General features: G+C 45.9%; 1 protein-coding gene and 1 long non-coding RNA gene across 4 annotated transcripts in view; one reads left to right on the top strand and one right to left on the bottom strand.

The window, feature by feature from the left end:
* Nucleotides 1-27,979, top strand: part of LOC311579218 — a 160,342-nt gene that overhangs the window by 38,133 nt on the left and 94,230 nt on the right. The gene's annotated exons all lie outside the window — the stretch shown is intronic.
* On the bottom strand, nt 9,821-27,223 carry VEZF1 (vascular endothelial zinc finger 1). Of its 3 annotated transcripts, none has more exons than XM_084751342.1 (6): nt 26,641-27,223; nt 21,577-22,271; nt 20,643-20,706; nt 18,829-19,030; nt 16,349-16,513; nt 9,821-13,198 (listed from the first exon to the last, which is right to left on the bottom strand). In XM_084751342.1, the coding sequence occupies exons 1-6, from the start codon at nt 26,671-26,673 to the stop codon at nt 12,771-12,773; spliced, it is 1,587 nt and encodes a 528-aa protein (XP_084607468.1). In that variant the 5' UTR covers nt 26,674-27,223; the 3' UTR covers nt 9,821-12,770. The 3 variants fall into 3 exon arrangements, with proteins under 3 accessions (XP_084607468.1, XP_084607469.1, XP_084607470.1); XM_084751343.1 differs by having other exon boundaries at nt 18,829-19,012; nt 26,641-27,217; XM_084751344.1 differs by lacking the exon at nt 26,641-27,223 and adding an exon at nt 25,302-25,858 and having other exon boundaries at nt 18,829-19,012.

Raw genomic sequence — 27,979 nt, 5'->3', positions numbered from 1 at the left:
ATTGCCCTAAAGCTGGGCTCCAGGGAAGACAGGATGCTTTTCTTTAGGATTACTCTATCTCAGGGCTGATGCTAAGGCACAAGAGCAAGCGGTCCTGGCTTTGGAAGAGACCGTGTTATCCCCACCACCGTGAAATCCACTCCTCCTTGCACCACCAAAGACATTAACTAGGCCTGTTGCAGGACAGGGGGTGGGGTGTGGGGGGGGGGGTTGGGGGGTTGGGGGTGGAATCACTCGGTCACTTGGATAATCCCATATCCTTCTACAGCGTGGCTGATTTAATGGAGAGACTAAAGGAGACATGTCAAGCACCTTCAATGCCAAGCATCACTTGACGATTTGAATCACAGAAGCAGTATCTAAAAAGGGGGAAGGGGACAACACTATCCCTTTTAGGGGAAAATAGCTAAGTGGATAATGGGAAGATGCTAGTCTAACGCCTGAGAAGTACCCCAAGAGCTTCGCCATCTCCCTCTGTGTGACACATTCCTCCTGTCCACAGTGTAGCTGTTTTCTACAGAGTTCCTGGAAAGCAGGGGTGTCTCTGTAACGTCCCGACCACTGGCCTGCTAAGTCCCCAAGAGAGAGTGACTATTTGCCTAAGAACCAACTTTTTAAAAAAAGATTATTTATTTATTTGTTATGTATACAGTGTTATGCCTGCATGTACACCAGAAGAGGTTATCAAAGCTCATAGATGGTTGTGAGCCATCATGTGGTTGCTGGGAATTGAACACAGGCCCTTTGGAAGAGCATTCAGCGCTCTTAACCTCTGAGCCATCTCTCTAGGACTTTTTCTTTTTTCTTTTTTCTTTTAAAGACAGGGTCTCTTTGTGAAGCTTTAGCTGTCCTGAAACTCACTCTGTAGACCAGGTTGGCCTTGAACTCACAGAGATCTGCCTGCCTCTGCCTCCTGAGTGCTGGGATTAAAAGTGAGTGCCACCACCGCCCAGGTAGGATCAACTTTTTTAAAAGTATTTTTAAAGTATTTTTTTATTATTATTTTTAATTATGCTTGTCTGTGAGTATATGCACATGAGCGCTGATGCCTAGAGTCCACAGGCACTGGACACCCCTGGAGCTGGAGTTACAGGCAGTAATGAGCTGACTGGTGTGGGTGCTAGACACCAAACTCAGGTCCTCTGCAAGAGCCATATTAACTCTTAACCACTGAATCATCTCTCCTGCACCAGGACCAACATCTCTGTCTTCCTTTTGTCTTTCTGTCTGTCTGTCTGTCTTTCTGTCTGTTTCTTTTTCTCTCTCTGTTGCAGGTTGATTTGTTTTTTGGTCTTCTTTCCTTCCTTCCTTCCTTCTTTCTTTCTTTGGCTTTTTGTTGTTGTGCTGTTGTTGTTGAGACAAGATTTTCTCTGTGTAACCCTGGCTGTCCTGGAACTCACTCTGTAGACTAGGCTGACCTTGAATTTAAAAATCCACCTGCCTCTGCCTCCTGAGTACTGAGATTAAAGGCATATGCTACCATAGCCAGCTTTTTTTCTTTCTTTTTTTTTTTTAGGCAGATATCATTAGGTAGCCTTGATTGGTCTTGAACTCACAGAGTTTGATTGCCTCTGCCTCCTGAATGCTAGGACTAAAGGCATGTGATACCATGCCTGGCTGAGGAATAACTTCTTTTTTTTTCCCCGAGACAGGGTCTTTCTGTGTAGTCTTGACTATCCTGGACTCCGCTTTGTAGACCAGGCTGGCCTCAAATTCACAGCAATCCACCTGCCTTTGCCTCCTGAGTGCTGAGGTCAAAGGCGTGCGCCACCACACCTGGCTGTGCTTCTGTATTGAGGGGCAACAGATCTAAGCCCCCGGGCTCCCTTCCTGTACACAAGCTGTCTAGCTGGTTCTGAGTAAAGCCTGGGGGTGATTGGGCATAGACGAGGAATCCCATGTAACCATGAAAATCGGTTTCAGAGTGTGTTTAATGTCTAGAACATTCTAATCTAGTTAGTGTTTGGAGAAAGAATGTTGCTAAAGAGTCACTCCAAGATGGTCCACTCATTTCCCTAGTTAATTGTAGACAAAGAAGACAAGATTATGCCGGTGACAGTAGCGCACGCCTGTAATCCCAGCACTCGGGAGGTAGAGGCTGTGGGATCTCCATGAGTTCAAGGCCAGCCTGGTCTACAAAGTGAGTCTAGGACAGACAGTGCTACACAGAGAAGCCCTGTCTTAAAAAACCAAAAGAAATGGGAGGAGGAGGAGAAGGAGGAGGAGGAAGAGGAGATAAGACTAGCAAGTCACAACCATCTTCATGCCTCAGTTTCCCAGGTCCTGGGGTTACAGGTGCGTGTCACTATACCTGGCTTTAACATACTTATAGGTTTTTTGTTTGTTTGTTTGTTTTGCACTAGGGTCTCACTATGCAGGTCTGACTGGTCTGGAACCAGGATGGCCTCCAACTCACAGAAATCCACCTGCCTCTGCCTCCTGAGTGCTGGGATTAAAGGTATGTCACCATGCCTGGCCTTGAACATACATTTTTAATAAATCATTATTACGATTTTAGAGTCAAACAACAACAAAAATCACCACTAAGGGAGGATAAACATAAATAATTTTTTCTCTATAATTGTGTTTTTACTTTTTAAATACGTAGTCGAGTGATCTTGAACTTATTTTTCTGTTGTTAATGGTTTATTTGCTTTAATGTGTGTTGGTTATTTTGCCTGCATGTAAGTCTGACTGAGAGTGTTGGATCCCCTGAAACTGGAGTTACAGACAGTTGTGAACTGCCATGTGGGTGCTGGGAATTGAACCTAGGTCCTCTGGAAGAACAAATAGCCAGTGCTCTTAACCGCTGAGCCATCTCTCCAGCCCCAGCCTTGAACTTATGATCTTCCTGCTTCAGCATCCTCACTGTAGGAATTATAGGTATGCACCATCACACCAGAACCCAGGGCCTCGTGCATACTTGCCAAGTACCACAGCAAATGGGCCACATCCCTTATTCTGTTTAACATAGGCGCGTGACCACTTTTGTCTTCCTCTCATATGCCCACACTGAAACCCTAAAGATGAAAACCACATAGCACCTCCTCCCTGACATGGCAACTAAGTCTAAGGCGAGGGCAGATGTGAAGTAACTGGTAACTAATAGCACAAAGTATATGCCACTTATTGACATGTGACATGCATATCTGGGGTGGGGGCGGGGGGGGGCAGTGGCAAGCACGGGGAGGAAGTGGTTAGCTCTGTCCAAGGAAGGCACCTTAGAGGCACTAACATACAGCTGAGCCTTGAGAGACAAAAATGACTAAGTGGGCATGAGAGTGTTTCCATCTTGTGCAAAACTTGAGTAAAAGCATAGAGGAGAGAGGACAGGGAGCAATTGGTTACAAGTAAGTGTGCACTCTGGAGGCAAGTGTTTGCTATGGGTAATTTACAGGTTCCAGAGAAGAGTTTGCTGGTCCTCTGGGTGGGGAAGGTTCTGCCTGGCTTGTCCCCACAGAGTATGATGTCATGATAAAGTGATGGTCAGGGGGCTCTCCTCAGTACCACCTCCTTGCTGGGTGACTTAACCGCCTTTTCTTCCTTTCTTTCTTCTTTATTTAAATATTTTAACTGGCTCGTTTGTTTTTATTTCATGTGCATTGGCATTTTGCCTTCGTGTATGCCTATATGAGGGCATCAGGTCTCCTAGAGCTGGAGTTACAGACAGTTTTGAGCTGCCATGTGGGTGCTGGGAATTGAACCCGGGTCCTCTGGAAGAGCAGCCAGTGCTCTTAGCCACTGAGCCATCTCTCCAGCCCTGGCTCTGTTTTTGTAATCTCTAAAATGGCAAAGAGGATATTTCCATCTCAATAGTTTGGACAAAGGACTAGTGGAGGATAACCTTTCATCTTCTTTCTTGTTTTTTTTTTTTTTTTAACTTTTAAGATTACATTTATTTATTGGGTATGCGCATGTGTGTTTGTATGATCGAGCACCTGCATGTATGTGTGCACAGCATGTATGTGGAGGTCAGAGGTCAGTTTTAGGCATCTTGTTAGTCTTGATGTGTGTCGCTCTGTTTTAAGTACTTTGGCATATGTTAGTTCATCTTCAGAAAAAAAACCAAAACAAACCCTGTCGGGAGTTACAGATGAGGGAACTGGGATACAGCGAGATCAACTAAACCGTCTGAAATCCTACAGCAAGACACTGACGCATCCCTGTCCCCAGAGCCCAGCGCTTCACTGCACTTCTTGTGATAACAACAATGATAGCAAGCATTCAAAGCGTTTGTGCTGGCAGTCACATGGTCACTCACTGCTCAGGGACCCAGAAGTAGGTACCACCGTCATCCCAGTTTCACAGATGATAAGGGAGCTGGGCACAGAGACATTAACTCAGTTGCTGCTTTTTGGCAAAGTCATGGGTGGTCAGGCTGTGTAGTTTATTCCTCACTAGTTTCATATTCAACAAGGAATGCCTGTTTTGCTTATTGTCTTTTTTATTGTTCTAAGAGTCGAGGTGATCCTTGACTCCATGGAGAATTTGAAGCCAGCCTGAGGTACATGAGAACAGAGAGAGAGAGAGAGAGAGAGAGAGAGAGAGAGAGAGAGAGAGACTGAGTGAGAGTGGGCTGTGTGGATGAGACTTGGAACAGGTGTAACAGGTACTATGACTCTCTGGAGAAAAAAATTCTCCCTTCTTAGAGGGAAACAGGTGCATCCCATTCTATCTTCGTGCTGCTGCCTCATTGGCCCTTGAGCCCCAGTTGGGGATGGGGAAAAAAATCTGTGGAAGAGCCTCACTTAGGTTGTCTGATATAGTTCCAAAGCAGTGAGTATCTGCAGAGGCCTCCCTCACCAGGCAATTCTTCCTAAGACAAAACAGAGGTGGGTGTAATGGCTCACAACTGTAACTCCATCTGTGGCCGAAGAATTACTGGGCGTTTGAGGCCAGTCTGGGTAACATAGCAAGTGTCAGGTAAGCTAAGGTTGTATAGCAAGACTGCAGAGATGGGAGAGAGAAAGGAAGGAAGGGGAGAGAGGAGAGGGAAGGGAGAAAGAGACCCTCGCCTCCCTGAGTCAGAGCTAAGCTTTTTGGGACCTAAGGAGATGGTGGGACTGGGGTCCTGGGGACCAGCCCCTCGGCAGCCCCACATGCAGCTTGCAGGGCCTGCTCCTCTTGTCTATGGTGCAGGTCAAGTCTCCTAGCTAGGAGGGACATCACATACCTGTGCCTGGTCCTTTGGGGATGGACTGGAGTCCGCCTGGAGGAGCCGAGACTGAAAGGAGAGAGAGCACGGATTCATTTATGTGTTGAGCCTGGATTAGTGTTTTCCTCTGAGTGCCTCCACCTCCCAAGTGTTGGGATTACAGCACATGCACTACCACAGTCTCTTCCTCACTTTCTGTGCAGAGATGCCCTTGGCCATTATGGTAAAGGCTGAATCAAACTGATTCATGTGAATCCAGAGTAAAGTCCTGATGAAGGGTAGGAGTTTTGTGAATAGTCCTATCGACTCTCTCTCATTGCTTATTAGTTATGGGGAGAGAGAGAGAGAGAGAGAGAGAGAGAGAGAGAGAGAGAGAGAGAGAGAGAGAGAGAGAGGCAACATTCTATCAGAATTAATGTCATCTCTGTGGTTCACAGGGACATCTTGTGCTTTCAGATGTGATACCCTGGGGACATTGCCCATGTAGTATTCCAGGTAACAGTGAGAAATATCATGAGAAAATGTCAAGCAAACACAAAACGAGACGCTTTCAAGTAAAATTAAATTAAATTAAAAATAAGGAAGGGGTCTGTATCTTTAAAAAATATTCATGCATATTGGTCTTGGGTCTGCATGTATGTCTATGCAGCATGCACATGCCCGATGCCCAACTAACATCAGAGGAAGGCATTGAATCTCCTGGAACTGAAGGTACAGGTGCTTATGAGCTGCCATGTGGGTCCTGGGAATTGAACCCAGGTCCTCTGGAAGAGCAGCCAGTGTTCTAAACCACTGAGCCATCACTCTAGCCCCGTGTAGGTCTGGAGTCTCTATCTTTTAAGATGTCAGCTATATAATATGTAATGTGTTGGAGTAAATAAGATATATTAATTATTTATGTCTTTTCTGTGACTAAATAAGCTGCAAAAAGCAGCTGCGGGCAAGGCTTTGTTTTGGCTCACAGTTCACAGGCATACAATCCATCATGGTCACCTGCCTACAGACCAACAAAACGGAGAAGGAGCAATGGTAGGGCTCATATGGCTTTCTCCTTCCCCCCTTTATTCAGGTGAGGTCCCCAATTCATAGGATGACGTCACCCACATTCAGAGACTCATCCTCTGAAAACTATCTCATAGAACCCAAAGGTGTGCTTCATGCATACCCTGTTTATTAATACAATCAGGTTGATGATAGAATTAACAATCACAGAAAAAAAAGTTGGAATATGAGTGACCGATTAAATGAAAGGATCATATGAATAAGTAAAGTTAATGGCTGGGCTGTGGTGTTTGGAAGCATAGAGGTCTTTACAGGTCCCAGCTATGATGCATGAACGCCAGAAAGTCCAGAAAAATAACAATAAGCGAACAAACAAAAGTTAGAAAAAGAGCCCACTGTGCTGGTTCATGCCTTTAATCCCAGCACCCAGAAGGCAAAAACAGGGGGATATATGTCATTCAAGGCCAGGGGCATTTACAGTGCAAGTTCTATACCAGGCCAGGCCTGCTACGTAAAAAGCAGCAAAGCAAAGAAAAAAAAAAAAACTAAAAAAAAAAATCCTCAGTGACTTAGCATGAGAAAGAATGTGAATTCTGCAAAGCTGGGTAAAAGGCATATAGGTGTTTACTGTAAATTTGAAAACACGCAACCCCCGTTATACTATTTTTTAAAAAAATATTTACTTTGAGTTTTCCCTGCATAAACTCTGCAGTAACCTTTGGCTCTGGGCTCTGGGGTAAGGAGTGAATTCCAAGGGAGCTTTTAGCCACATTTTAAAAATAGCTCAATGGGAAGAAGCAGCATTCCCAGCACGCGGCAGGCGCCGTATGGTCAAAGGCAAGGAGGTGTGACGTGACGCACAGATGACACAAAGGGCTGGTGCGCGCAAAAGGGGTGAAAGGCTAGCCCAGCAGCCGTCGACCTTCCTAGACAAACCCTGCTCTTGTCTGGGCTGCAAAACGTGTTCCTCCCCGCCTTCCCACAGGCTCGTTCCCTCGCTTGCTCTCAGAGGATTTGTATGTACGACACATAATCAGACCCAACCAGCCGCCTTTAGAGGAGCCAGCACCGAATTTGGGAAAACCACGGAACTGAATTTTGCCTGTCTACGTGGAATGAGTACAAAGCACCGACCGCGCCAAGAGTAGAAGCGAAGTCGCTTTTCCACGTACAATCTACTGCCGCAATCTGTGAATGAGCAAGAGACCAACCCAACCAATCAGGGCCCAGGATACCTCAGCCAATCCCAGCTCAGCGATGCACTAGGCTGGGCGGGACTGGCCCTCCAAAGAGTTGTTTGTTGGCCTGGTGCCCCTCCCCCCACAGCCCTGGCGTACAGTTCTAGGGAGAAAGAGGCCTGGAAGCGGCCCTGCAAAGTAGATTAAACCCAAAGTGCAGGCAGAGAACGCTAACCATGGACTGCTGCAGCCATAGCAACGCCCGCATTTGCCTTACACAATGTACCTAGGACATCCTAGGAGGGTGTGACTGCCTCAAGAGGAAGAGGGTCTAAACAGTGGTTTTCAACCTTCTTAATGCAGTGACAGTTCCTCGTGTTGTGGTGACAACCCCCCCCCCCCATAGATTATCGTTCCTACGTCGTAACTCAATTTTGCTACTGTCATAAATCATAATGTAAATATTTTTGGAGATAGAGGGTTGCTGAAGGGGTCGTGACTCACGTGTTGAGAACCACTATTCTAGAAGGCTATGAGGCCTCTCCTCTTTGTCCTACCTGTACAGGTGGAGGCCACTCCGTTTCTTCTTAGGAGGGAAAAAGGAGATTGGTGTACTAGAGGGTGAGGTTGCTCAAACAAGCTGTACCCCAGTACTTCCAGCAGATATGACAAAACTAGGGGGGGGGTTGCGGGGGAGAAGGAATGTCTCCCCAAGGAAGACATACCATACCCACAGGCACATAGCCTGTCTCCTGACCTCTTAGCTCTTTTAGGATTCTAGCATGAAGCCCTCCTACCACATCCCAAGCTAATCTCCAACTGGTAGCTCTCTAAGGTGTTTTCCATCACTTTTTCTCAAGCCTGGGACGAGGCTGGATGACAGCCTGACCTATATTGATACTGACATAGGAGACAGGAAAAGAAAGGGCTGGAGGTTTGACTCAGAGCAGAGCACTTGCTCAGTACATTTGTGCTTCAGTGTCCAGTACAGCCCAAACAAAAGCAAGGCAAGAGGACTAGGTGAAGATAGGGTGCATTGAATCTGAAGTATTGAATCTGAAGTTCTAGGTGCTGGAGAGATGGCTCAGCAGCTAAGAGCTCTGGCTGCTCCTCCACTGAACCCACATAGTGCCCATCCACTGCCTGTGACCCTAGTTCCAGAGGGTCAGTAGTGAGGGACATAGGCACACACATGTACACACATGTATGCAGGCAAAACACCCATATCCATAAAATGAATCTTTGAGGTCCCAGACTGTGTATCAGGCCTTGTGCTAAGCATTTTATGTTCACTTAGATCAAAACTGAACTAGGTCTATAATTAGTACTGTCATCTACACAAGATCTGGAAGCGCCTGGAAGACAGGCTCTACGCACGTCTCTAGGGGACTATCCTGAGTATGTTGAGCTAGGAAGACCTCTACCTGTTACGAGCGGCACTAGTCTCTTTTTAAAAGGTAATTTTAAATTTAATTATTTTTTAATTGTGTGTACGTGTGTGTTTGTGTGTGTGTGTGTGTTTGTGTGCGTGCGCTCATGCATGCACATGGGTACAAGTGCTCCCAGAGGCCTGAGGTGTTGGATCCCCTAGAGTTGGAGTTAAAAACAGTTGTGAGCTTCCAGGGTGCTAGGAATCAGACTTGGGTCCTCTGGAACAGCAATAGGTGCTCAAAGGTGCTCACTAAGAGAAACTAGGCTGGATTTGCCAAAGTTCAGTCAACACTCAGCCCGAGGGGCTCTGCTTCACAAACTCGCTACCTACCAGGGCTAGGCCAGAGGTGGTGAGATTTACAGAGCCACATGGGTGCAAAGGGTAGAAGTGGACAGGACGCTGGGCCAGCCCAAGGACTGACCAGACCTTCTGTCCAGTAGTCCTTGAGAATAATAAAGTGAAAACCTCTACCCCGGGATATCCTGAACTCAGGTTTCTCCTGAGGACCAAACTGCAGGACCCATGAAGAACAGAAGTAAGACACATGGGGCTTGATCAGCTAGCGACTCGGCGAAATAAAACTTCCCTTATTCCCAAGACAAAAACATCACCAGGAACATGATTCCTCTAGTCGCATCCAGAATCAATAAAGACACTAACATAACTATCACGGGAAATCTAGAGGCACTCAAAACTTTTCCATTGAATGAAGTGTCGGAACTGCCACTTGCTACTTAGTGAGATTGTCATTTGGATACTTGTCACATCTACCTTAACCACCTCCCTGGAGGCATCGCATGACAGTGCCTATACCCTGGCCTGGCTTATGGTGAGTCTTGGGGGAGCTGTGCAGCATGGGGGCATTACCCTTCTGTAGTCTGGTGCCGTTTCACCCGCCCTTCTCTGTGGCACCACGGTACCAACCAGCCCTCCCTTCCCAGCCCCGTAACACAGAGTGCACACACCTGGGGAGGAAACAGCACTTCAGTCTTGTCTCTGCCCTCCCTCACAGTGAACTGAGGGAGCTTCTGCGGCATTGAGCAATCCATCATAACAGTTGTGACTGGTTAACTTTAATTTGTCAAAATAAATCTGCAGTATTTTGCATGTTAGTAATACAGTGCTGGTATTGACAGGTAAAATCATCATCCGTGTACATAGAAACTTTCATTTAGGAGCACACCTCAGGAGGGAAATGAATACACAGTAAAAGGTAAGTGCAGGCCAAGCAGCGAGCCCTAGAGCAAGCATAACAGGCTGGATGTCAGATTTGAGGATTATCTAATACAACTGTTTAGCTGCCAATCTGATAAAGGGAAAGCTCTCCACTAGGTTACAACCAGGAGGGAAAACATACTCTGCCTTTCTGTAGAGTGGTGGCCGCCGGTGCCTTCAGCACGTGGTTGAGTCGGTTCCTCAGCATCACGACTCGGTTTCAGTTCCAAGACACAGGAGGATTTCGCCACACAACCTGTCTGTGCCCCCTTTGCAGTGGCCTACCCTCACCCCAATCCTGCCGTCAGCTCTCTCCCTCCCCAAAGAAGACACACCGTGGCTTTATTATTGCAGACAAGCTTCTTAAGTGAATAAAGTATGCTGCATACAAAATAGCATTTTAGCTGAAGTCATACAATGAATTCTCACTGCTGTTTACAATGAATTGACAAAACAATCATTTTTAGTATATATCTTTTCTTTTTCCCCTGTAAGAACTGATACTTTCCGGATCTTCTGACCGCGTTGTAGCCTGGGGGAAGGGCCTACACCTTCCTTTCCACTTTGAGGACTGCCCCTTGGCCACTGTGGAGGAAGCCTGGGCTGTCTGAACCATGAAGGACCATGGCTGCCAGCACAACAGAGATGACCGGGCCCAGCAGGCAGAGCACATGCCAGGAAATGAGGGTTTCCTCCACATGTGACCACTGTCACCCAGGTCTCAGCAGTGCCATTCCTAGTCCTTCCTCACATGAGCCCTTCCAGTAGCTCACACATAATGATCTACATATTAAAAACAAACCATTTTTCAGCTGTGGATAAGAACTGCTGTAACAAAGTCATAGCTACATATTTTTCTCTACATTTTGTTTATTGAGACAAACTAATTAAAAGGCACAAACATAGGGCATGTTTACATGGACATTATAACAAACATATACATTAAAAGTGTAGGAATGTGTTGCCTTCCTGCTAAACAGAAAGTTCCTAAGCTTTATATATACAAAAGTTGTACAATTTAATGTCCTAAAGTACAAAAGATCATTTATAAAATTATTTTACACTAGGTGCTATTTATTTTAATTTTTTCTTACTCTGTAGTTCATCCCCCTAGAACTGTTTTGTATAATGACACACAGATACCTGTCCCTGATGTGTAAGTCTGCCTCAGATGCAAGGTGTTTTGATGTTTGTATTGACACAGTGGGGTATAAACGGAAGTCATCTGGTGTGACAGTCCTGCATGCATTCTGCAGGGCTAACAAAAACTCATTTCCATTTCTCTTAACTGCAAGATTAAAAATAAAAAAGACCCCAAACACATTGCAATGTTTTAAAAAAAAAAAAAAAAGAAAAGAAAAAGAAAAAGACAGCATCTTGGTTTGAATGAACTCTTCTTTCTTTAACACAATGCTTTGAAAGCATGAAGTGCGGCATGATGGCGTAGAGAGTATTATCTGTTTCCCTAGCTTTTGGTTTCTACTGTATGTACAGGGATAAAACATCCTGCTAAGAAACAAAAGCACATGTCTCAACGTGCACAATCATTGCAGGGTTTCCATGGAGCATGCAGACAGCTGCATCCCTGAAAACTCCAGAAAGCGGATACAAGTGTTTTGTTTTTTAAAGGAAAAAAAAAAAGTGATGTCCATATTTACAAAGTTGAACAAATCTGCACAATACTTGATTAAACAGAAGGAGAGGGGGGAAGATACACTCTGCTTGTTCTGAAGGGGCATACTACCTAGTTAGTGGTTAGAATAAAAACTGTATACAATTTAATATAAGACATAAACTCTAGTGAGCATCTAACACATCTGTGCCTGCTGTAACACCAACAGACGTTGATTGGGAGAGAGAGGGGCATATCACATCCCAGTGCCTCCAATGTCTTCCAATTTAAAGCAATAGATTTCAACTGTTCCAAAGTTCTTTTGCTCCCAAACAGGGCCGCTTTGGCCTGTTAGGAGCCTGCTGTGTGCACACCTGACTTCTCCTCAGCCAGTGGCAGCTTTTTCTCATCAAAACACAATTTGTTTGGTTCTTTTTTTTAAGGTTTTTTTTCTTTTTTTAAAAAAGTCAACTACAATGCTATATTCCATCAGGATTAATATGCTGAGCAATATTTACATCTCCAAATATCAGGTCACAATCCCTATTATATGTTGAAGTTAGAATGATAAATTATCATATGCTTTGCATATCAGAGCTGGTATCACCTTTCCCATAGGGAATGCTGCCTGAAATTAACATATTCCCAAAGGTAAAATGCATATTCTCTGAAATGCATTTTATTATGACAATGCATCTATTTACTCATACCAACAGAAAAACACAGACAATTCTACACTAGCTCTCAGTCTGTGGGTCTAGAACCTCAGGTTAAAACCATCCACCTTGTATAGAGGGGAAAACTGCTAGTGTTTACAATAAAATGATTTTATTGTATTAAAAACAATAATAATGAAAAACAAATAATGCTTTTTTTTTTCATTTTGAAATGTGTTTTATGATTGGCTTTATTTCTGGCATCTCACCTTGCCAGCTATGATCCTGTTTAAGCAATGCTGTCAGGTAGAGGGGGTTTCTGGTTAAACTAAAGTGGTCCAGCAGTAAGTTACACGCACTCCCTACTCTGAACCCCAGCCAAATTGGAGCAAAATGCTACTACACTCTTACTAACTAACGTAATAAACCAATTTCATAGTCTGCTTTTTGCTTTAATCAACTAAAAGTAAGTTGCTGGTAAATATTTACTTTAACCCATATTTTGACTTTATAATACTGTTTACCAAGGTGGTGATGTAGGCAAAGCTTGGGGCAAAAAAGGCATGCTTTCTACAGGCCTCATTGCTATATTGAGAGGAGCAGCTAATGTCATAGGCGTGGGCAGGTTCATTGGAGATGTGATGGTGACAGGGTGTGCTATGTTCACTGGGGCGGTCACAGGGGTGGGGAGGTTGACTGGGGTGGTGAGTGTTAGAGGCGAGGTCATGGACAATGGACTGGTTATGGTTACGGGATGCCCTATGTTCATCGGGCTGGTTATATTAACTGCACTTGAAACGTTTACTGGACTTCTCATGCTCATTGCAGCTGCCACTGTGACTGGGTTTGACATAGTCCCAGACGACACAGAGGACGTTATATTGAATGGAGTTGTGAGAGTCACAGGTGTCGTAGCGGCCGTGGAGGTTTGGCACAGGTTGGCAGCTTCTAAAATGAGAAGACAAAGGGGACTTTAGACTCTTAAAACTGTGAGCAAAATTCAGCTCCTGAATTAATTTCTCTTAATTAAAAAGAACACGTAATAATCAAATTACAGTTTCTAGCAAGTGATCAAATATAACGAAAGGACCTTCTGAGCACAGCGCCGAGCACAGCGCCGAGCACAGCGCCGAGCACAGCGCCGAGCACAGCGCCGAGCACAGCGCCGAGCACAGCGCCGAGCACAGCATACCCCACAGTGTCAATCTCTTCTCTGCTGCCTGGGAGGACTTGGGCAACTTGCTCAGCCCTGAACTTTGTTTGTTTGGTTGATTTGTTTTTTTGTTTTTTCGAGACAAGGTGTCTCTGTGTAACAGCCCTGGCTGTCCTGGACTCACTCTGTAAGCCCCTAACTTTTTCTTTCAGTTCACATTTACTTACCTACCTCACAGAGATGCTGAGATCAGTTAACTTCTGCAAGGCACTCTGAGGAGCAGAGATTCTAAGTAGGGTTAAGTGTCCTCACTACCTTCATGCAGTTCCCCTGAGTTCAACAGCCTTTCCTGGGAAGTAACCAGGCGGCAGGCCAGTGGGAGGGAACCTGGCTAGACAGAGCTCTGCTGAACCTAGCAGAGAGGTGTGTACTCATGAACACAGCATGGTAAAGGTGTGGAGCCACACTCTGTTGAGGTTTTTAAATGGGTAAAGAATGACAAACACTATTTCATTGTCTGTCTGAGTCAGAGGAAAACTAAGCTACATAATGTTGTAGTTTATAATGTTTCTTTTCTTTTTGAGACAGGGTCTTATTTATGTGGTCCTCGCTGGCCTGGAACTAGCTATGTAGACCAGGCTGGCCTCAAACTCAGAGATCCTCTGCCTGCCTCTGCCTCCCCAGTGCTGGGATTACAGGCTTTTGCTGCCACACCTGACTTATAAGGATTTTTACGTAAAGAGAAAAGTGCTACTCAGTACTGTGTTCCTCTTTCCATCTCACCCCCACCTCCTCTTCTTTCAACTGCTGATGATGTATCATCTACTTCATGCCCAGCACCATCTAACTGGACACATCACACACACCACTGAGAACACCAAGTGGGACTAACTAAGGCAAGGAAACCCTGCGGCATGTTGGCCAACCCCAGTCCTCGGTATCCAGCAATGCCAGAACAGCTCTTTGAAAGATCACTGGGGCTAGAGAACTGGCTCAGCGGTTAAGATCACATGTTACTCTTGCAGATGGCCTGGGCTCAATGGCTCGGAACAGTATGTCTCTCCAGGTCCAGGGGCTCTGAAGCCCTATTCTGGCTTCTGCTGGCACTAGGCATGCACATGGTACACAGACATACATTCAGGCAAAATACTCATACATAATGTATACATAGCTAATAAATCTTAATTTACAATAAAAGATATCTGGAAGATGACACACCACTCTATCCTGCTCCCTTCAAGAAAATCCAGCACCATCTACCATTTGATAAGGAGACCTGTGACACCCATTCAGATAGCAGCTGGAGGTGCACACAGGGTCCACAGAGGGGTCAAAGCACCTCAGCTCAGTAAGTAGAGTTTCTGTGATCGGTGTGACCTTATCTGGTATGCATCACACTACATACTAGGAGCTGCCAAATAAGACTGGTGATGGAAACTATCTAGGGAGGCTTTTTTTTTTTCCTAAATAGATTGCTGGGATGTTCAATAGAGAAACTGAAATGGAACCTGGGAAATCTACAAAGTGAAAAAGCTTCCTCATTGATTATCTGATTTTCATCCAGGTTTGGGAATTTAAAATTTATTCAGGTCTAATATTTAAAGGGCACTTCTGGATAGGTGTGGACCTCTGGGTGTGAGGCCAGCCTGGTCTATATGGGGAGCTCCACGCCAGCTAGGGCTTCACAGTAAGTCCCTGTCTCTAAAAAGCAAAAGCAAACAAACAAAAGAAAGTGACATTTTTATTCAAGTTTAGGTTTTCAATATCAGTCTCCTCTCTCCCAAAATATGCTGTTCACTAACAGAGAACGAGCCTGGCCTCAGATGGGAGCACAAGTGCATCTTGTGTAACGAAGGTCAGAAGGTGAGCTAAGCAAGCAAGTCTTACTGTGCAAAGCCAACTGAGAGGCAACAGGCAACGCAAGCGTGCGCCGAGTAGGAGTGAGTGCGAGAAGGCCGCTCGCTTCCTACTCCCTGGGTGATGGTGCCACAGCTAAGGTTCTGCTCACGCTCTGCTGAAGGAAGGCGTTTCTGCCTCATGCCGCCTCCCTGCCTCCCCTCCACTCTTCTCTTCACTCTAGAGGATCAGACTTTTGGCACTGTCCACAGAAGACACGCGAGCCGTGCCTCGTCCTCAAGCACCCTTCACTATGACGTCAGGTGTTACTCCTTCTCTAGTGAAAATATCCTTCCCACTACGACTTTGAATTACTACACAATGGTCACCATTCTTAGCCTCTATAACAAAGTCTTCAACAGTAGAGGTGCAGGTGTGTTAAGGCAGGGCCAGTCCTGCGAAAGGCTAGAGGAGAGAGCAAGAGCCAAGAGAAGACAGCAGGACAGTAAGGTCTGAAGTAGGCACCAAAACAACCAGTGCAGGACCAGCCCTGGAAAGCAGAAAATCAGCTATGAAAAATGAACTTATACACACATAGCTCTTCCACGAGAATATTTTAGAAGTTAAAAAAGGAACCCATAATAGGCAGAGACAGGTAGATCTATAATTTCGAGGCCAACGTGGTCTACAAAGAGAGTTCTAGGATGGCCAGGGCTACGCAGAGACTTTGTCTCAAAACAAACAACAACAAAAAGGAGCCCATAACACAAGGACGCTGGCATAAAAAGGACTGTAAGCACTCCAGCCTTGACTGTATATGTAACAAAAAGAAAATCCAGAGAAAGACCAAAGCAGAAGCACTGAGGACTTTTCCCAATAATAAAACCTAAATGGAAGCTCTGTTGCTAATAATTAGACTATAGCAAACCACTGTCCAGTAAGCAGCATTGTAGAGCCAGACTCCTTCACTGCTGCGCTCCCGCTCCGTCCCCGGGAGTACTACACGTAACACTGCTGAGCTGCACACTGCTGCACTCCTGCTCTGTCCCCGGGAGTACTACACGTAACACTGCTGAGCTGCACCTGCAGCACTCGGAGCCTCTTCTTACCTTTCTTTCTTGCTTTGACAGCTTCTTCCCACAGTCTCAGCGTCTCTACCTGCTTCCCTGGCCAGCTTGTCACATGCTGCTGCTGCTGCTGCTGTTGTTGCTGCTGTTGCTGCTGCTGCTGCTGCTGCTGCTGCTTCTGATTGCTGGTTTCTTCACTCATGCATGCTATTCCAAAGACAAACCACAAACATTGTGTTTACCTTGAAAAGTGCAGCCATCTATTCAAATGCAAGCTAGGAGTTAGAGATACAGGTCAGCTGCTACAGTGCTTGGCTAACATGCAGGAAGCCCTGGGCTCCATTCTCCGCATAAGACTCTGTCAAAAACAAAAACAAAAACAAAAACCCAAGCCAGATGTGGTGACACACACCCTTAATCCCAGGACTTAGGAGGCAGAGGCAGGTAGATCTCTATGAATTCTCAGCCAATCTGATGATTTACATGTCAAGTTCTAGGCCAGCCAAGACTATACAGTGAGACCCTGTTCCAGAAACAAAACAAATAACCACCACCCAAACCTAGGTGCTTCCACTCCTTGTGCCTCTATGGCCATTGTCATTTAACTAATAGCTCTTACTGTATGCTTCTTTTTTCCTGCTTGTATCTATATCACTATATCTGTATATGTTCACTAAAAATCAGGAAACTAGGGCCAGCAAGATGGCTCAACAAGTAAAAGCACCTAGCACCAAGCCTGATGACCTGAGCTCAATCCCTAAGACTTATGTAGTGGAAGGAAAGAACTGACTCCCCAAGCTCCCTCTGACCTCCACACTTGCACTATGGCATGTGTATGTACACACACTAAATAAATACATTTTCAATAAACTACAGAACCAGAGAAAACTAGTATAAGAAAAAAAATAATTCTTTGCTAAATTAAAAATGAATTATCTTTGAAAAAGGAAGTTGGATAATGTTAGCATGGGTTTAATATTTAACAAACTATTTATTTATTTAATCACAAAGTCACATTAAAAGTTAATTTTTATAAAGTATGGCATGGTAGGTAATGAACCTCCACAAGTGGATGGGATTAAAATACATTAAACTTAGCCAAATATGGTGGCACAGACTTTAAAACTAGTACTTGGGAGGCAGAGGAAGACAGATCTCAGAGTGTCAAGGCTACAAAAACAAAACAAAATAAAAAACATTAAATTTCCCATTTACTTAAGCCATTCACAATCATTTATATATAGAATCTGACTTTCTATTGCATGAAATGCATATGTAATAAGATGTAGAATTGTGAAAATAACTTTCTTCTAGTGGTGAGGAAAATCTTTAAAATAAAAGGCTAGATAAATTAAGCATCAAATTTTATCCATGTCTCTGGAATATTTTGCCTTTAACTCTTAACTTAAGGCAAGCCAAATATTCAGACCTTCAAATCTTATGATATCCCCTCTCATGTGTTTGTGTGTGTATGTCTGGGTATGTACAGTGAGAAAAGGTCTCATGTAGCCCAAGCTGGTCTCACTCAAACTATCTCTGTTTGATGATGATAGCCTTGAGTTCCTGGTCCTCCTGGTTCTATCTCCCAACTGCTAAGATTATAAATATATGTCATCATACTTTGCTCGAATTTATTATTATTGTATTATATTATTATTTTTTAAATATTTTATTTAATTTTAATTTATGTGCGTTGGTGTGTGGGTGTCAAATTTTGGAGTTACAGACAGTTGTGAGCTATCACGTGGGTGCTGGGAATTGAACCCGGGTCCTTTGGAAGAGCAGGCAGTGCTCTTAACCACTGAGCCATCTCTCCAGCCCTTATATTATTTTGAAATGGGGTCTCATGTGCTCAGGCTGGCCTCAAATGTACGCTACAGCCAACTCTGGTCTTGAACTTCTGATCCTCCTGCTTCCCCCTCCTATGCTCTAGGAATACAGGTGTGAACCTCCACCCTCAGCTGCGACAATTCTGAGCACCAGAGCTTATTCAAACCTCATGACAACAACACTGAAATAGCTTGCACGAAATTCTGCTCCACGGGTATAATTAGCGGTAGACAAGTGTGGGATAGAAGCAAATGAATGGACAGCGTAGCGATGCTGTTTGCATACATGTATGGAAAACATGGTTCCCACAACAACATGCTCTCTCCACTGACGCCTGCTTGCCTACTCTAGTGATGGGAGGAAACAAGATGAGCGGGAATACAGTCCTGAGAGCACAGTCACGTTAGCTCTGCAATATTGAAAAAAGCCTTAGCAGGGCATGGTGGCGCACACCTTTAATCCCAGCACTTAGGAGGCAGAGGCAGGCAGATTGCTGTGAGTTTGAGACCAGCCTGTTCTACAAAGCAAGTCCAAGACAGCTAACACAGAGAAATCCTGTCTTGAAAAACCAAAAAAAAAAAAAAAAAAGAAAAAGAAAAAAAGAAAGAAAGAAAAAAGAAAAGAAAAGAAAAATAAAAAAGCCTGGATTTTCATCAATATGAAAAGCAAAAACAGTCTGAAACATCACCTACTTTTGCTGATGCCTTGTTTACACGTATTACAGTTGATACTTTGGCTTTGCCCATGTGTCTTTAAGTGGCTGGTGATGTACGCTGCACTCAAGAGCTTCCCACAGATGTTACATGATACCTTGCCTTCGTGGCGCACCATGTGTGTCCGTAGTCTGTCTTTGGTGGCAAAGGCAGCAGTGCACGTCTGCATGAGGGAGGAAAACTTTTTTTAAATATAGACTATCCTGTTCAACTCATTTTAAAGTACGTATATTTTATACATTACCCCTACCCACATAAGCAAGCTGGCTGAACTAGTATAATTTTCACTGCATGTGTTACTGAGAATCACAATCATACTAAAACATCTGGTGAATTTTAGATGCTTCTAAAACATATGCAAGATGCAAGAAAACGTATCAACACGGAGTAATGAAAAGATATGAGGTTCACACGTGGTTAAACCTAGATTTAGGCCTGGGTGGGACTCAGTGATAGAGTACCTGTCTCCTGGCTTCAATTCTCAACACTGCAAGGACAAGATAAAACAAAAGCCTGGATTTAAACTGAGTTTTGCAACTCAATAAACAGTATAATGCTGAACAAGACAGTTAATCTATCTGATGTCTCCATGGAGCAGGGTCAATACCTATCACAAAACAGAGCCTGATATGCATAGCTTGTACTCAGGCAATGGCATTTGTGTTCTTCCTCCAATTAGATTTTTCTTAGAACTCAAGTCATTTACTTAATAAAATCAGTCATTAGCAAACAACTGACAGGAGCACTAAAGAACTTCCAGCAACAAACTAGGATCAGGAATGTCTAAAACAATCATTTGATTTAGCAAAATTCTTAACTTCTTCACTATGTCTAATAAAATCACTAATCTAAGTATATACTTTCAAATTTTCCAATCTGGCAACAGCAGACAAAAATATCTAGTAAATAGTAACAGTTATCCCAATGATAGGAGAAAATGCAGTAAAGAATTTCCCCCAAGAACAGTGGCAGCTCTTACAGAGGACCCGGGCTTAGTTCCCAGCACTTACACGCTGGCTCACAGGCATCTGTAACTCCAGTGCCAGTTCCAAGGGATCCCACAACCTCTTGTGCCCTGCTTGGGCACCAGGCATGCACACGGGGCACATATGTACATGCAGGCAGTCATTCATGTACATAACGTTAAAAAGTAAATCTTAAGAAGAAGTTACAAAGGAGCTGGAGACAAAGGAGCTCGGCAGTTAAGAGCACCGCCTGCTCTTGTAAAGGACCCAAGCTCAGTCCCAGACCCATGTAGTAGATCATGCCCAACTGCGGCTCTAGTCCCAGGAGAGCTTACTGCTCTCTTCTGACCTACCCCGGCCGCTGTGCACATATGGTACACATACATAAACTTAGATATACATACATATATATATACAGACATATAAAACAGGTATTTATTTAATTACAAAAAATAAAAATCCCCTCTAACACCAAAAAATGCCATTGCTTATGAAAAGGGAAATGTAGCTACATAAAAACAGTATCCTTATAATTTAAAAATCTCTTATTATAAAAATGTACTGCCTTATATATTATAAAACTAGAATTTTAGCTGGGTGTGGTCGCGCACGCCTCTAATCCCAGCACTCGGGAGGGAGAGGCAGGTGGATCTCTATGAGTTCGAGGCCAGCCTGGTCTACAAAGGGAGTCCAGGACAGCCAAGGCTACACAGAGAAACCCTTGAAGACTTGAAGACTATTCAAGGACCACAAGATTCTGACCAGCTCTGACTTTCTAGATAACGTGCATCAAGTGCTATGCTAAGGATAAGTCATTTTAACTCTTACTTGGCATTTGAAGGGTCTTTCTGTTGAATGCACATGTTTTACATGACAGCTCAGGTGATCAGGCCTGTAAAAGAGTTTCAAACAGAAGATGTAAGGTAACATGCAGAGAGAATGCTACTTCCGTGACCCTGCGCCTTGGCAGACTACAGGGGAGCACTCTGGAGAATCACAGCTCCTTCTACCCTCAGTGCCATCAATCCTCCCTCTCATAGCATAAACACAAGTCTTAACCCTTCACCTGTTATTTTTCTTCAGATCACATTAACTCCTGATTCTTTACAATCACAAACACTGAAAGGTTTAGTCCCAATACCAGGAATAACTGCCGCTGTGCCAACTCTAATAGCTTTTCCCCCCTAATGAAATAGCACACACATAACCGGGTGCGGTGGCGCATACCTGTAATCCCAGCACTTGAGGAGGCAGAGGCAGGAGGATTTCTGCTGGTTCGAGGCCAGCCTGGTCTACAAAGTGAGTCCAGGACAGCCAAGGCTACACAGAGAAACCCTGTCTTGAAAAACCAAAAAAGAAGAAAGAGAAAAGAAAAAGAAATAGAACACACATAAAAAAACAGGGAGGGTGCGAGTGGGAAAAAAATCCAAGGTCATCCCAACAGGAAAATTCCTTTGCTTTTCACAGTGATCCTTATATCCAGTTCTCCAGCTGAACTGGAAACTGGTGGGATTGCTGGGAGTGATAAGAATCCATGTGCCAAAGGAAGACCTGGAGCTACCCAAGTGCCTCCTTAGTGACAAACCAGGTTGCCTGCTGTGTCTCCACTTGTCAATCACACCAAGCCAGACTTAGACCTAAACACATAATATTTATCACCAACCTCCTCTGATAGTGCAGACCTGCTCATATAAACCAAGATCACAGACACAAACACAAGTTCACCGATACTATAATGACAAAGCAAAGCAAAATGCGGTACCTTGAGAAGCCTTTCCCACAAACACTGCAAGTATAGGGTTTGGTGATGCCCCCTTCATGAGACCTCACATGGTAAGTCATGCGGTCCTTCCTCTTGAAGCGCTGATTACAAATAGGACACTCAAAGGGCTTTTCGTCCGAATGGGAAAGCTTGTGCCGATTGAGATGGTACACATCCCGGAAGGCCTTCCCGCACATCTCACAGGCGTGGTTCTTCTTGACAGGCTTACTGGGTTTCTTGACGGACTGGGGCACAGGCATTGCTGTGGTGCTGGCACTGCTGCTAGGGTTGGTGCCCGAGGACGATGTAGTGACTGTTGACAAGATGCCTGCAATAGTTGAAACCAACGAAGTTCGGCTGCTGTCTCCAGCGATGGTGGAGATGAGGGGAACCACCGTGGTGGGGGTTTTCTTTGCCCGAGACACCAACTTGATCCCTGTGTGGCAGGACTGATGGCGCCTCAGGTGATAGCTGTCCCTGAATGCTTTACTGCAGTAAGTGCACACAAATGAAGTTTTGGGTTTTTCTTTTTTAATCCCAATGGCATCTTTTAATGTTTCTGGTGCAGCCTGAGTTTTCTGAGTTATTGGTATTGGAAGCAACGGTTTCTGATCAGGGGGCTCCACAGCGGAACTCAGGAGGGGCAGCAAGCTGTTCTGCGCTGCCTGCTGTTGGTGATGGGAGGCTTCATGGGCCTAAAACCAAACATTTACACTTGAGAAATTGAGCCTCCACAGTGACCTTAACCATTCCACATGCTCAGACCAGAGAGAGCAGGAGAGACAGACCAGGAGCCTGAGAGACGCTCTCTGCAACAGAGCTGCAGTGACCACCTGCCCTCAATAGCTCCAGTTACAAAGCACTGAAAATCGCTGCTGAGCTAACAATTTTACATCGACATTGCTGACAGCAATTGTACTTTCAAAAAGTATACACTGCCCTGGCTCATGAAGGACATACTAACTGATGAAACCACTGTTCATTTGACTGTCAATAAAGAAATCAAGTTTCAATAACTTGTGAAAAAAAACTGCAGGCCAGACTGAGTATTGAACAACACCCTGGGTCGCTTCAACATGCAAACTTTATATATGACTAACACCATCATCTACTGTCTGTTACTCAGGAAAGAAAAAACACCGAAGCCAAGATCTCTTCTCTCTCAGAAGAAAACTAGTGATTGAGAAAGGGGCTGCTAAGCAACGAGAGGAATATAACTCTGTGAAATACATATGCTGCCTGTTAACTTTACTTATAAAGGTCATCACTTAACTCTACTAAAAGATTTGCCTGAAAGAAAGGCTGTCATTTATCAACTGAGAAGGCATCTGTGAAGGTGGCAAAACACCTGTCCGTTGTTTCTCAGCTCAAGAATCCTCCACTAGAGTCTGCGCCCTTTACCAACACTAGTAAAAGAAAAACCAAATTGCAACTACATTCGTGCCCATCCTCTCGCAGAAGAGGCTTTGATAAAGCATTACATACATGCTGTTACGATGCAATGTGCTTCTCCACTTCAAAACTGTAGCTGGACCACTGCTGGGAACTTTTAGGAAACAATGGAAAAAGTTCTTGAAATAGCTCTTCCATTATTTTTGAAATACTTGACAGTGAGCCCAAGGCCCTATGCTGGAGTTTTATAATCCTAAAGGGATCGTGCTAAGAGCTCCATGTATTTTAAACATATAACATCCCAGGAAGGGCCTATCCCACCTTCGCAGACACCGCAGACAGCTTTGCTCACCCACCACACTCTGTAGTCACCTGATTAGCTAAGTTGATTAAAGACAGAGAAAACACAAACACACACACACACACACACACACACACACACACACACACACACACACCCAAGGAGGCTGGCAGAGCTCCTCTGATGGTCCAGAACATTTGTCCCATACGATCACCTAATAAAAGGCCAGCAGCTAGGCCTGCAGCCAATGTCCCCTAAAGGGCAGGAGGTGTGCAAGCCAAAGGCAGTGGTCTGAATTCAGCAATGTTGACATAAATGACCCTCAGGCTTTAGAATGACACTCAGAAAATGTAAGTACTAATGGGTACCTTTCCAGATGTAATGCCCCATACTGAATTACAGCCCATTTTTTTCATTCAATTTGTGTGGCTCTTGTAACTTGGGAGCTACGTACCCAGGTGACATCAGGAGAAACTTCACAGAATTTGGCCTCTGATCTTACTCTTCTTCAAGCTAAGCAAGATACCCAAGTTTCCACACAGAATGCAAACAGTTAAGAGCCGAAGTGAGCTCAAGATATACAATTTCAAAGGCTAACAGATCAGACGCTGCGGAATGCAAATCTTCTGGACAAACTTCAAACTTATAACAGTTGAGCTATTTCCCAACTCTAAACAACCATTGGAAGGATGAAGGACGAAAAGAAATTACTGTCATGTTACCAGTTCCGATGCTCGTGCAGTGTAAGTTATGTTTACAGCATTGCTGATGCTCGCTCACAAGGGTCACACCAGGTCCCTGTTTCTTGAGTAAAACGCTGTGGAACCACTACAAGGATGGCTCTCTGAAGGCGGCTAGGGGCCTGCACATCTCCATGAAGCTGGCTAAGAGGGCAATTTCCCTCAACTTATTCTATGAGGGAGAGTGTTGAATAATCGAGGCCTGCCTTCAGTGAAGTGATTTATTTCTCAAATGTAAGTTCTCAGCAAGCTTTTATTTGCCCAGCATCATCACATCAAAGTTTAAATTTCATCTTCTAAGTCAAGTGCACAGCTCCGGCCCTGCCCAAGCTTTTGTTTTTCTGGGACTGGCAAAAAACAAGAGAAATGCTATTTCTATTTCATCACCCAAGGTGGTAGGATGTGGAACCATGAAATCTCCGCTGCCAGAGGGTAAAAGATTTTGTACTGAAACAAATTAGCATCGGTGAGTCATATCTTGACTGTCCTGTTAGAAGAATCATCCATCAAATATTTTAAGAGCTACACTTTCACTTTCCATCATGTTATCTGGAAAGCAAGCAGGTTATTAAAAAACTGCTTAAAGATATAAACTCCACAGGATGCTCCAAGAAGCAGTTTAGTCCTCCATCTCCCCGGTGAAGGCTACTGACGACTGGGGCTGAGTGTCTATTTGTGCCTTCCCATAGGAAAGTCCAGAAGTCTCTTTCCTCACTGTCCTCAACTCTAAATCACAGCTTTTCCAACTATTTTCACAGCACATACAGAATGTCCAAGATCAAATACGAGCTGTCACATTTCCTCACCAGGTGGAAAAAATTAGCAGGTTGACACATTAGCTTTATCCAGGAGGAAAAACAAAAACAAAAAAACACAGTTGAAGCAGCTTTAAAAAGTATTTCATGGGATCTTTCAAGTAGCTTCCCAAAGAGGAATTGTGGGTTTCTTTACATAAAGAACTTGTTTTGTTTTGTTCAGCATCCATTAAGTTTACATATTCCCAGTCTGATCCTGTTTAAACTACTTCTAAGGCTCATCAGTCCTTTACTGTAAAATGACCAGCTGTAAGCTTCTTCTAAGGAAAGCATTTGCCATCTTTGCACCAACCCTCATGCCAGCTAGTTCTGTATTTCTTTGCCAGCGCATTCTTAAGTTGATCATCACTTTATTAACAAGTTCATCAACGGACAATAAAATCATTACTAGATCAAGATGATAAAGTTAAACGTTCATGAGTTCCAAAATCTTAAGAATTTCACATTTTAGTAAGTAATTTATTTCATTAATTACTTAAAATCAAAATGCCTACATACGACAAGCCAGATTACACAGTGGGTAATTTTGAACTCTCCAATTCCCCGTATTAACTCCGCCGGGATGGGACCAGATGTTTCGAGGATAATCTTTTGAAAATTCTGCATTTCCAAAGGTCTCAAGTATTTAGGAAAATAACTCAAAAGAGGCAGGCGGGAAGGACACACTTTAAAGACGACCTAACCTTCGGTTCTGAAAGTTTCTGCGTGAGCTCATCTCTACCGCTCATCTCTGCTGTTCATCAACGCATTTGCAAACAGAAACGAAGCAGGGGGGAAAAAAAAGTTCCTAACAGGGGTCCAGCACTAAAGTGGTAGGGGATGGGGATGGCTAAAGTATCCGCTACAGTAGCTGTGAAGTTTCTGGAGGAAAAAAAAAAAAAGAAAGAAGAAGAAGCGAAGACCCTCACATTCCTCGAGTGAGTCATCGGGGGGCTTTGCACGCGGACTTTGCGCTCTCTCTCCGCTTCCCGTCGCCCACAGGGCTAGAGCGAACGTTCGAGCGGGCCGCGAGCGAGACTAGCGAGACGCGCTCCGGAGAAGGTCGGGCCTGCAGGAGTCCCGGCCCCCGCCGCTCCCGCTCCCGCCCCCGCCCGGCCCCGCCGGCCCGGGGATTCCCCAAGCTCAATGGGACGGCGGCATGAGAGCTGGACAGAGGCGAGGGGACCAGCTGCCAGGGCACGGCTAGGACTTGGACTAGGAACGGAGAAAAGTTTGCAGAGGGAACGACGCTCGCAACACCCCCGGTCGGGTACCACCCGAGGGGGCGGCGAGAAGGGGGAGTGGCGGCGAAGCCAGAGATACCCGCTATTCGCGGGATGTGGGAGGAGGGTCAGAAAGTCAACACACAAGCACACGCACACAAAAAAAGAGAGGTGACGCGAAAGCGCGAGCGAAAAATGGATGGGGACTCGGAGCGGGACCCGGGGACCCCCTGGCTGCGCCGCGCGGCCCGAGTCCGGCGCGCAGTGGCCGAGCGGCCCGCGCTACCCAGCGGCCCGGCGCCCTCTTTTCTCTGGGCCGCGGGGTGGTGACAGCGGCCGGCCTCCTCCCTTCCCCTTCGGGGCGGGAGGGAAGGGTGTGTGTGTGTGCGTGTGTGCTTGGGGGGGCCCCGGGTTCACCCCGAGGCCTGCTTCTCCCCCGCACCCCGTGAGGCCGCCTCCTTTCACCTCAGCGGCCCGGCTCCGCCGGAGCGGGCGGGCGGAAAAACAAAGGGGGATTAAGGCCGGGCCGGAGAGCGGAGCCGGGAGGGGAGGAGCGCCCGCCCGAGCCCGGCCCGGCCCCCCTGGCCCCCCGGCCCCCCCGGGGCCCCCAGTACCTGGAACAGGAACGCGGTCCAGTTGGCCTCCATGGCTGCGGCGGCCGACCCCCCTCCTCCCCACTCCCCCCGCTCGGGGAGCCTCCTCAGCCGGAGGAGGCGACAACAAAGCGGCGGCGGCGGCGGCGGCGGCAGCGGCAGCGGCGGCTCCTCAACATGGCAGCGCCGAGCGCGGCCACTTCCGGTAACCTCCGGGACGCACCACCGCGGCGGCGAGCGCGGGCGGGGGGGGAGCCCCGGCCCGGCCGCCGCCGCCCCCAGCCGCTCCGACCCCCTCCGGGCGTCCCCGCTGCCGGCGCGCCGCCTCGGAGCTCAGCCAGTGCCCGCGGGCGGTGGGGTCAGGGCGCCCGCGCGGGGGCTGGGGTGGGGCCGGGGGCGGGGATGGGGCGCGGCGTCCCCCCCCGCGGGGGTGTGTGATGCTGCGGTCCGTGGCTCAGGCAGCTGGAGCAGGGGGAGCTCAGGAGAGAAGATGGAGGACGCCAGGGTCTGGCGCTGGCCCGCTGGGCACAGCTGGGCAGCCTCGCGTGACTCTGACTTGGTGCCCAGCGGCGTCAAGTCCCTATCATACCCTCAGCAGCAGTCAGAGCTCCGGTTGGTCACCTGGCTCTGCAGTCGGTCAAGCATATCACAGCTTCCACCTACGGACTAAGGGACGCTGGCTTCAAGTGTCCCCTACCCTCGGGTATTTTCATTCCGGCCAGCTAAGCCCTCAGCGCTCTTGCTATGATAACACCATCGCCCTTTGCGAGGCCTTCCAATTTGAGCAGGGAATTCCACTAGGGTACAGCCTTAGATCCTCCTAGTGTGGAGGGAAACACTTCCCACGCGTTCAGATGTCATTACTGGGTTATTCTTGGGTGATGGGACGTGCTTCCCCATTCTTCCTTTTCACTCCAGACACAGGAAATTCTACTTGAAAAGCCCTCTCCCACCGCGGTTAAAAACAATGAAAACAAATGAGAAAGTATATAGACAAAGTATTTTAGTCTTTTAGTACATTATTCAACGCCCCCATAAACACACATACACAAAAGTCAGACTTCTGGTTGGACAGCGTCACATGCCGCTGAGGTGACCCCAGCCTGTTTGCAGTTCCCAGTCTTCTGTAGGAGTCAGCCAGCCACTGCTACTGGTTGGAATCTGTAGATCATAAGCCCACATGATGTCTTGAATGTTTTCTATCCTTTCCTCACATAGGAGGTAGCTACTGAATATCAGACACAAGCTATTATTAAACGTGTGCCTCTAGTCCAAGAAATCTGTGGAGGGGAAATGTGGGGGCAGGCTCCATCTAAAGTATTTTTATAAACTTTTTGTTGGTTTTTTTTTCTCTCCAACA

Source organism: Acomys minous, assembly GCF_964271855.1.
Source record: "Acomys minous genome assembly, chromosome: 12".
NCBI lineage: Eukaryota > Metazoa > Chordata > Mammalia > Rodentia > Muridae > Acomys > Acomys minous.
The sequence above is the reverse complement of the archived record's forward strand: the minus strand, read 5'-3'. Positions and strand labels throughout refer to the sequence as shown.

Bases quoted from the DNA above. Each gene is read 5' to 3' on its own strand.
- VEZF1 (XM_084751344.1), bottom strand. From the start codon at position 25,430: ATGCAGAATTTTCAAAAGATTATCCTCGAAACATCTGGTCCCATCCCG. The intron at 22,272-25,301 runs AAGTAATTAATG...GTTTGGTTTTAG, and splicing joins TATGTAGGCATTTTGATTTT to GCCCATGAAGCCTCCCATCA. The intron at 20,707-21,576 runs GTACCGCATTTT...ACTCTTTTACAG, and splicing joins TGTGGGAAAGGCTTCTCAAG to GCCTGATCACCTGAGCTGTC.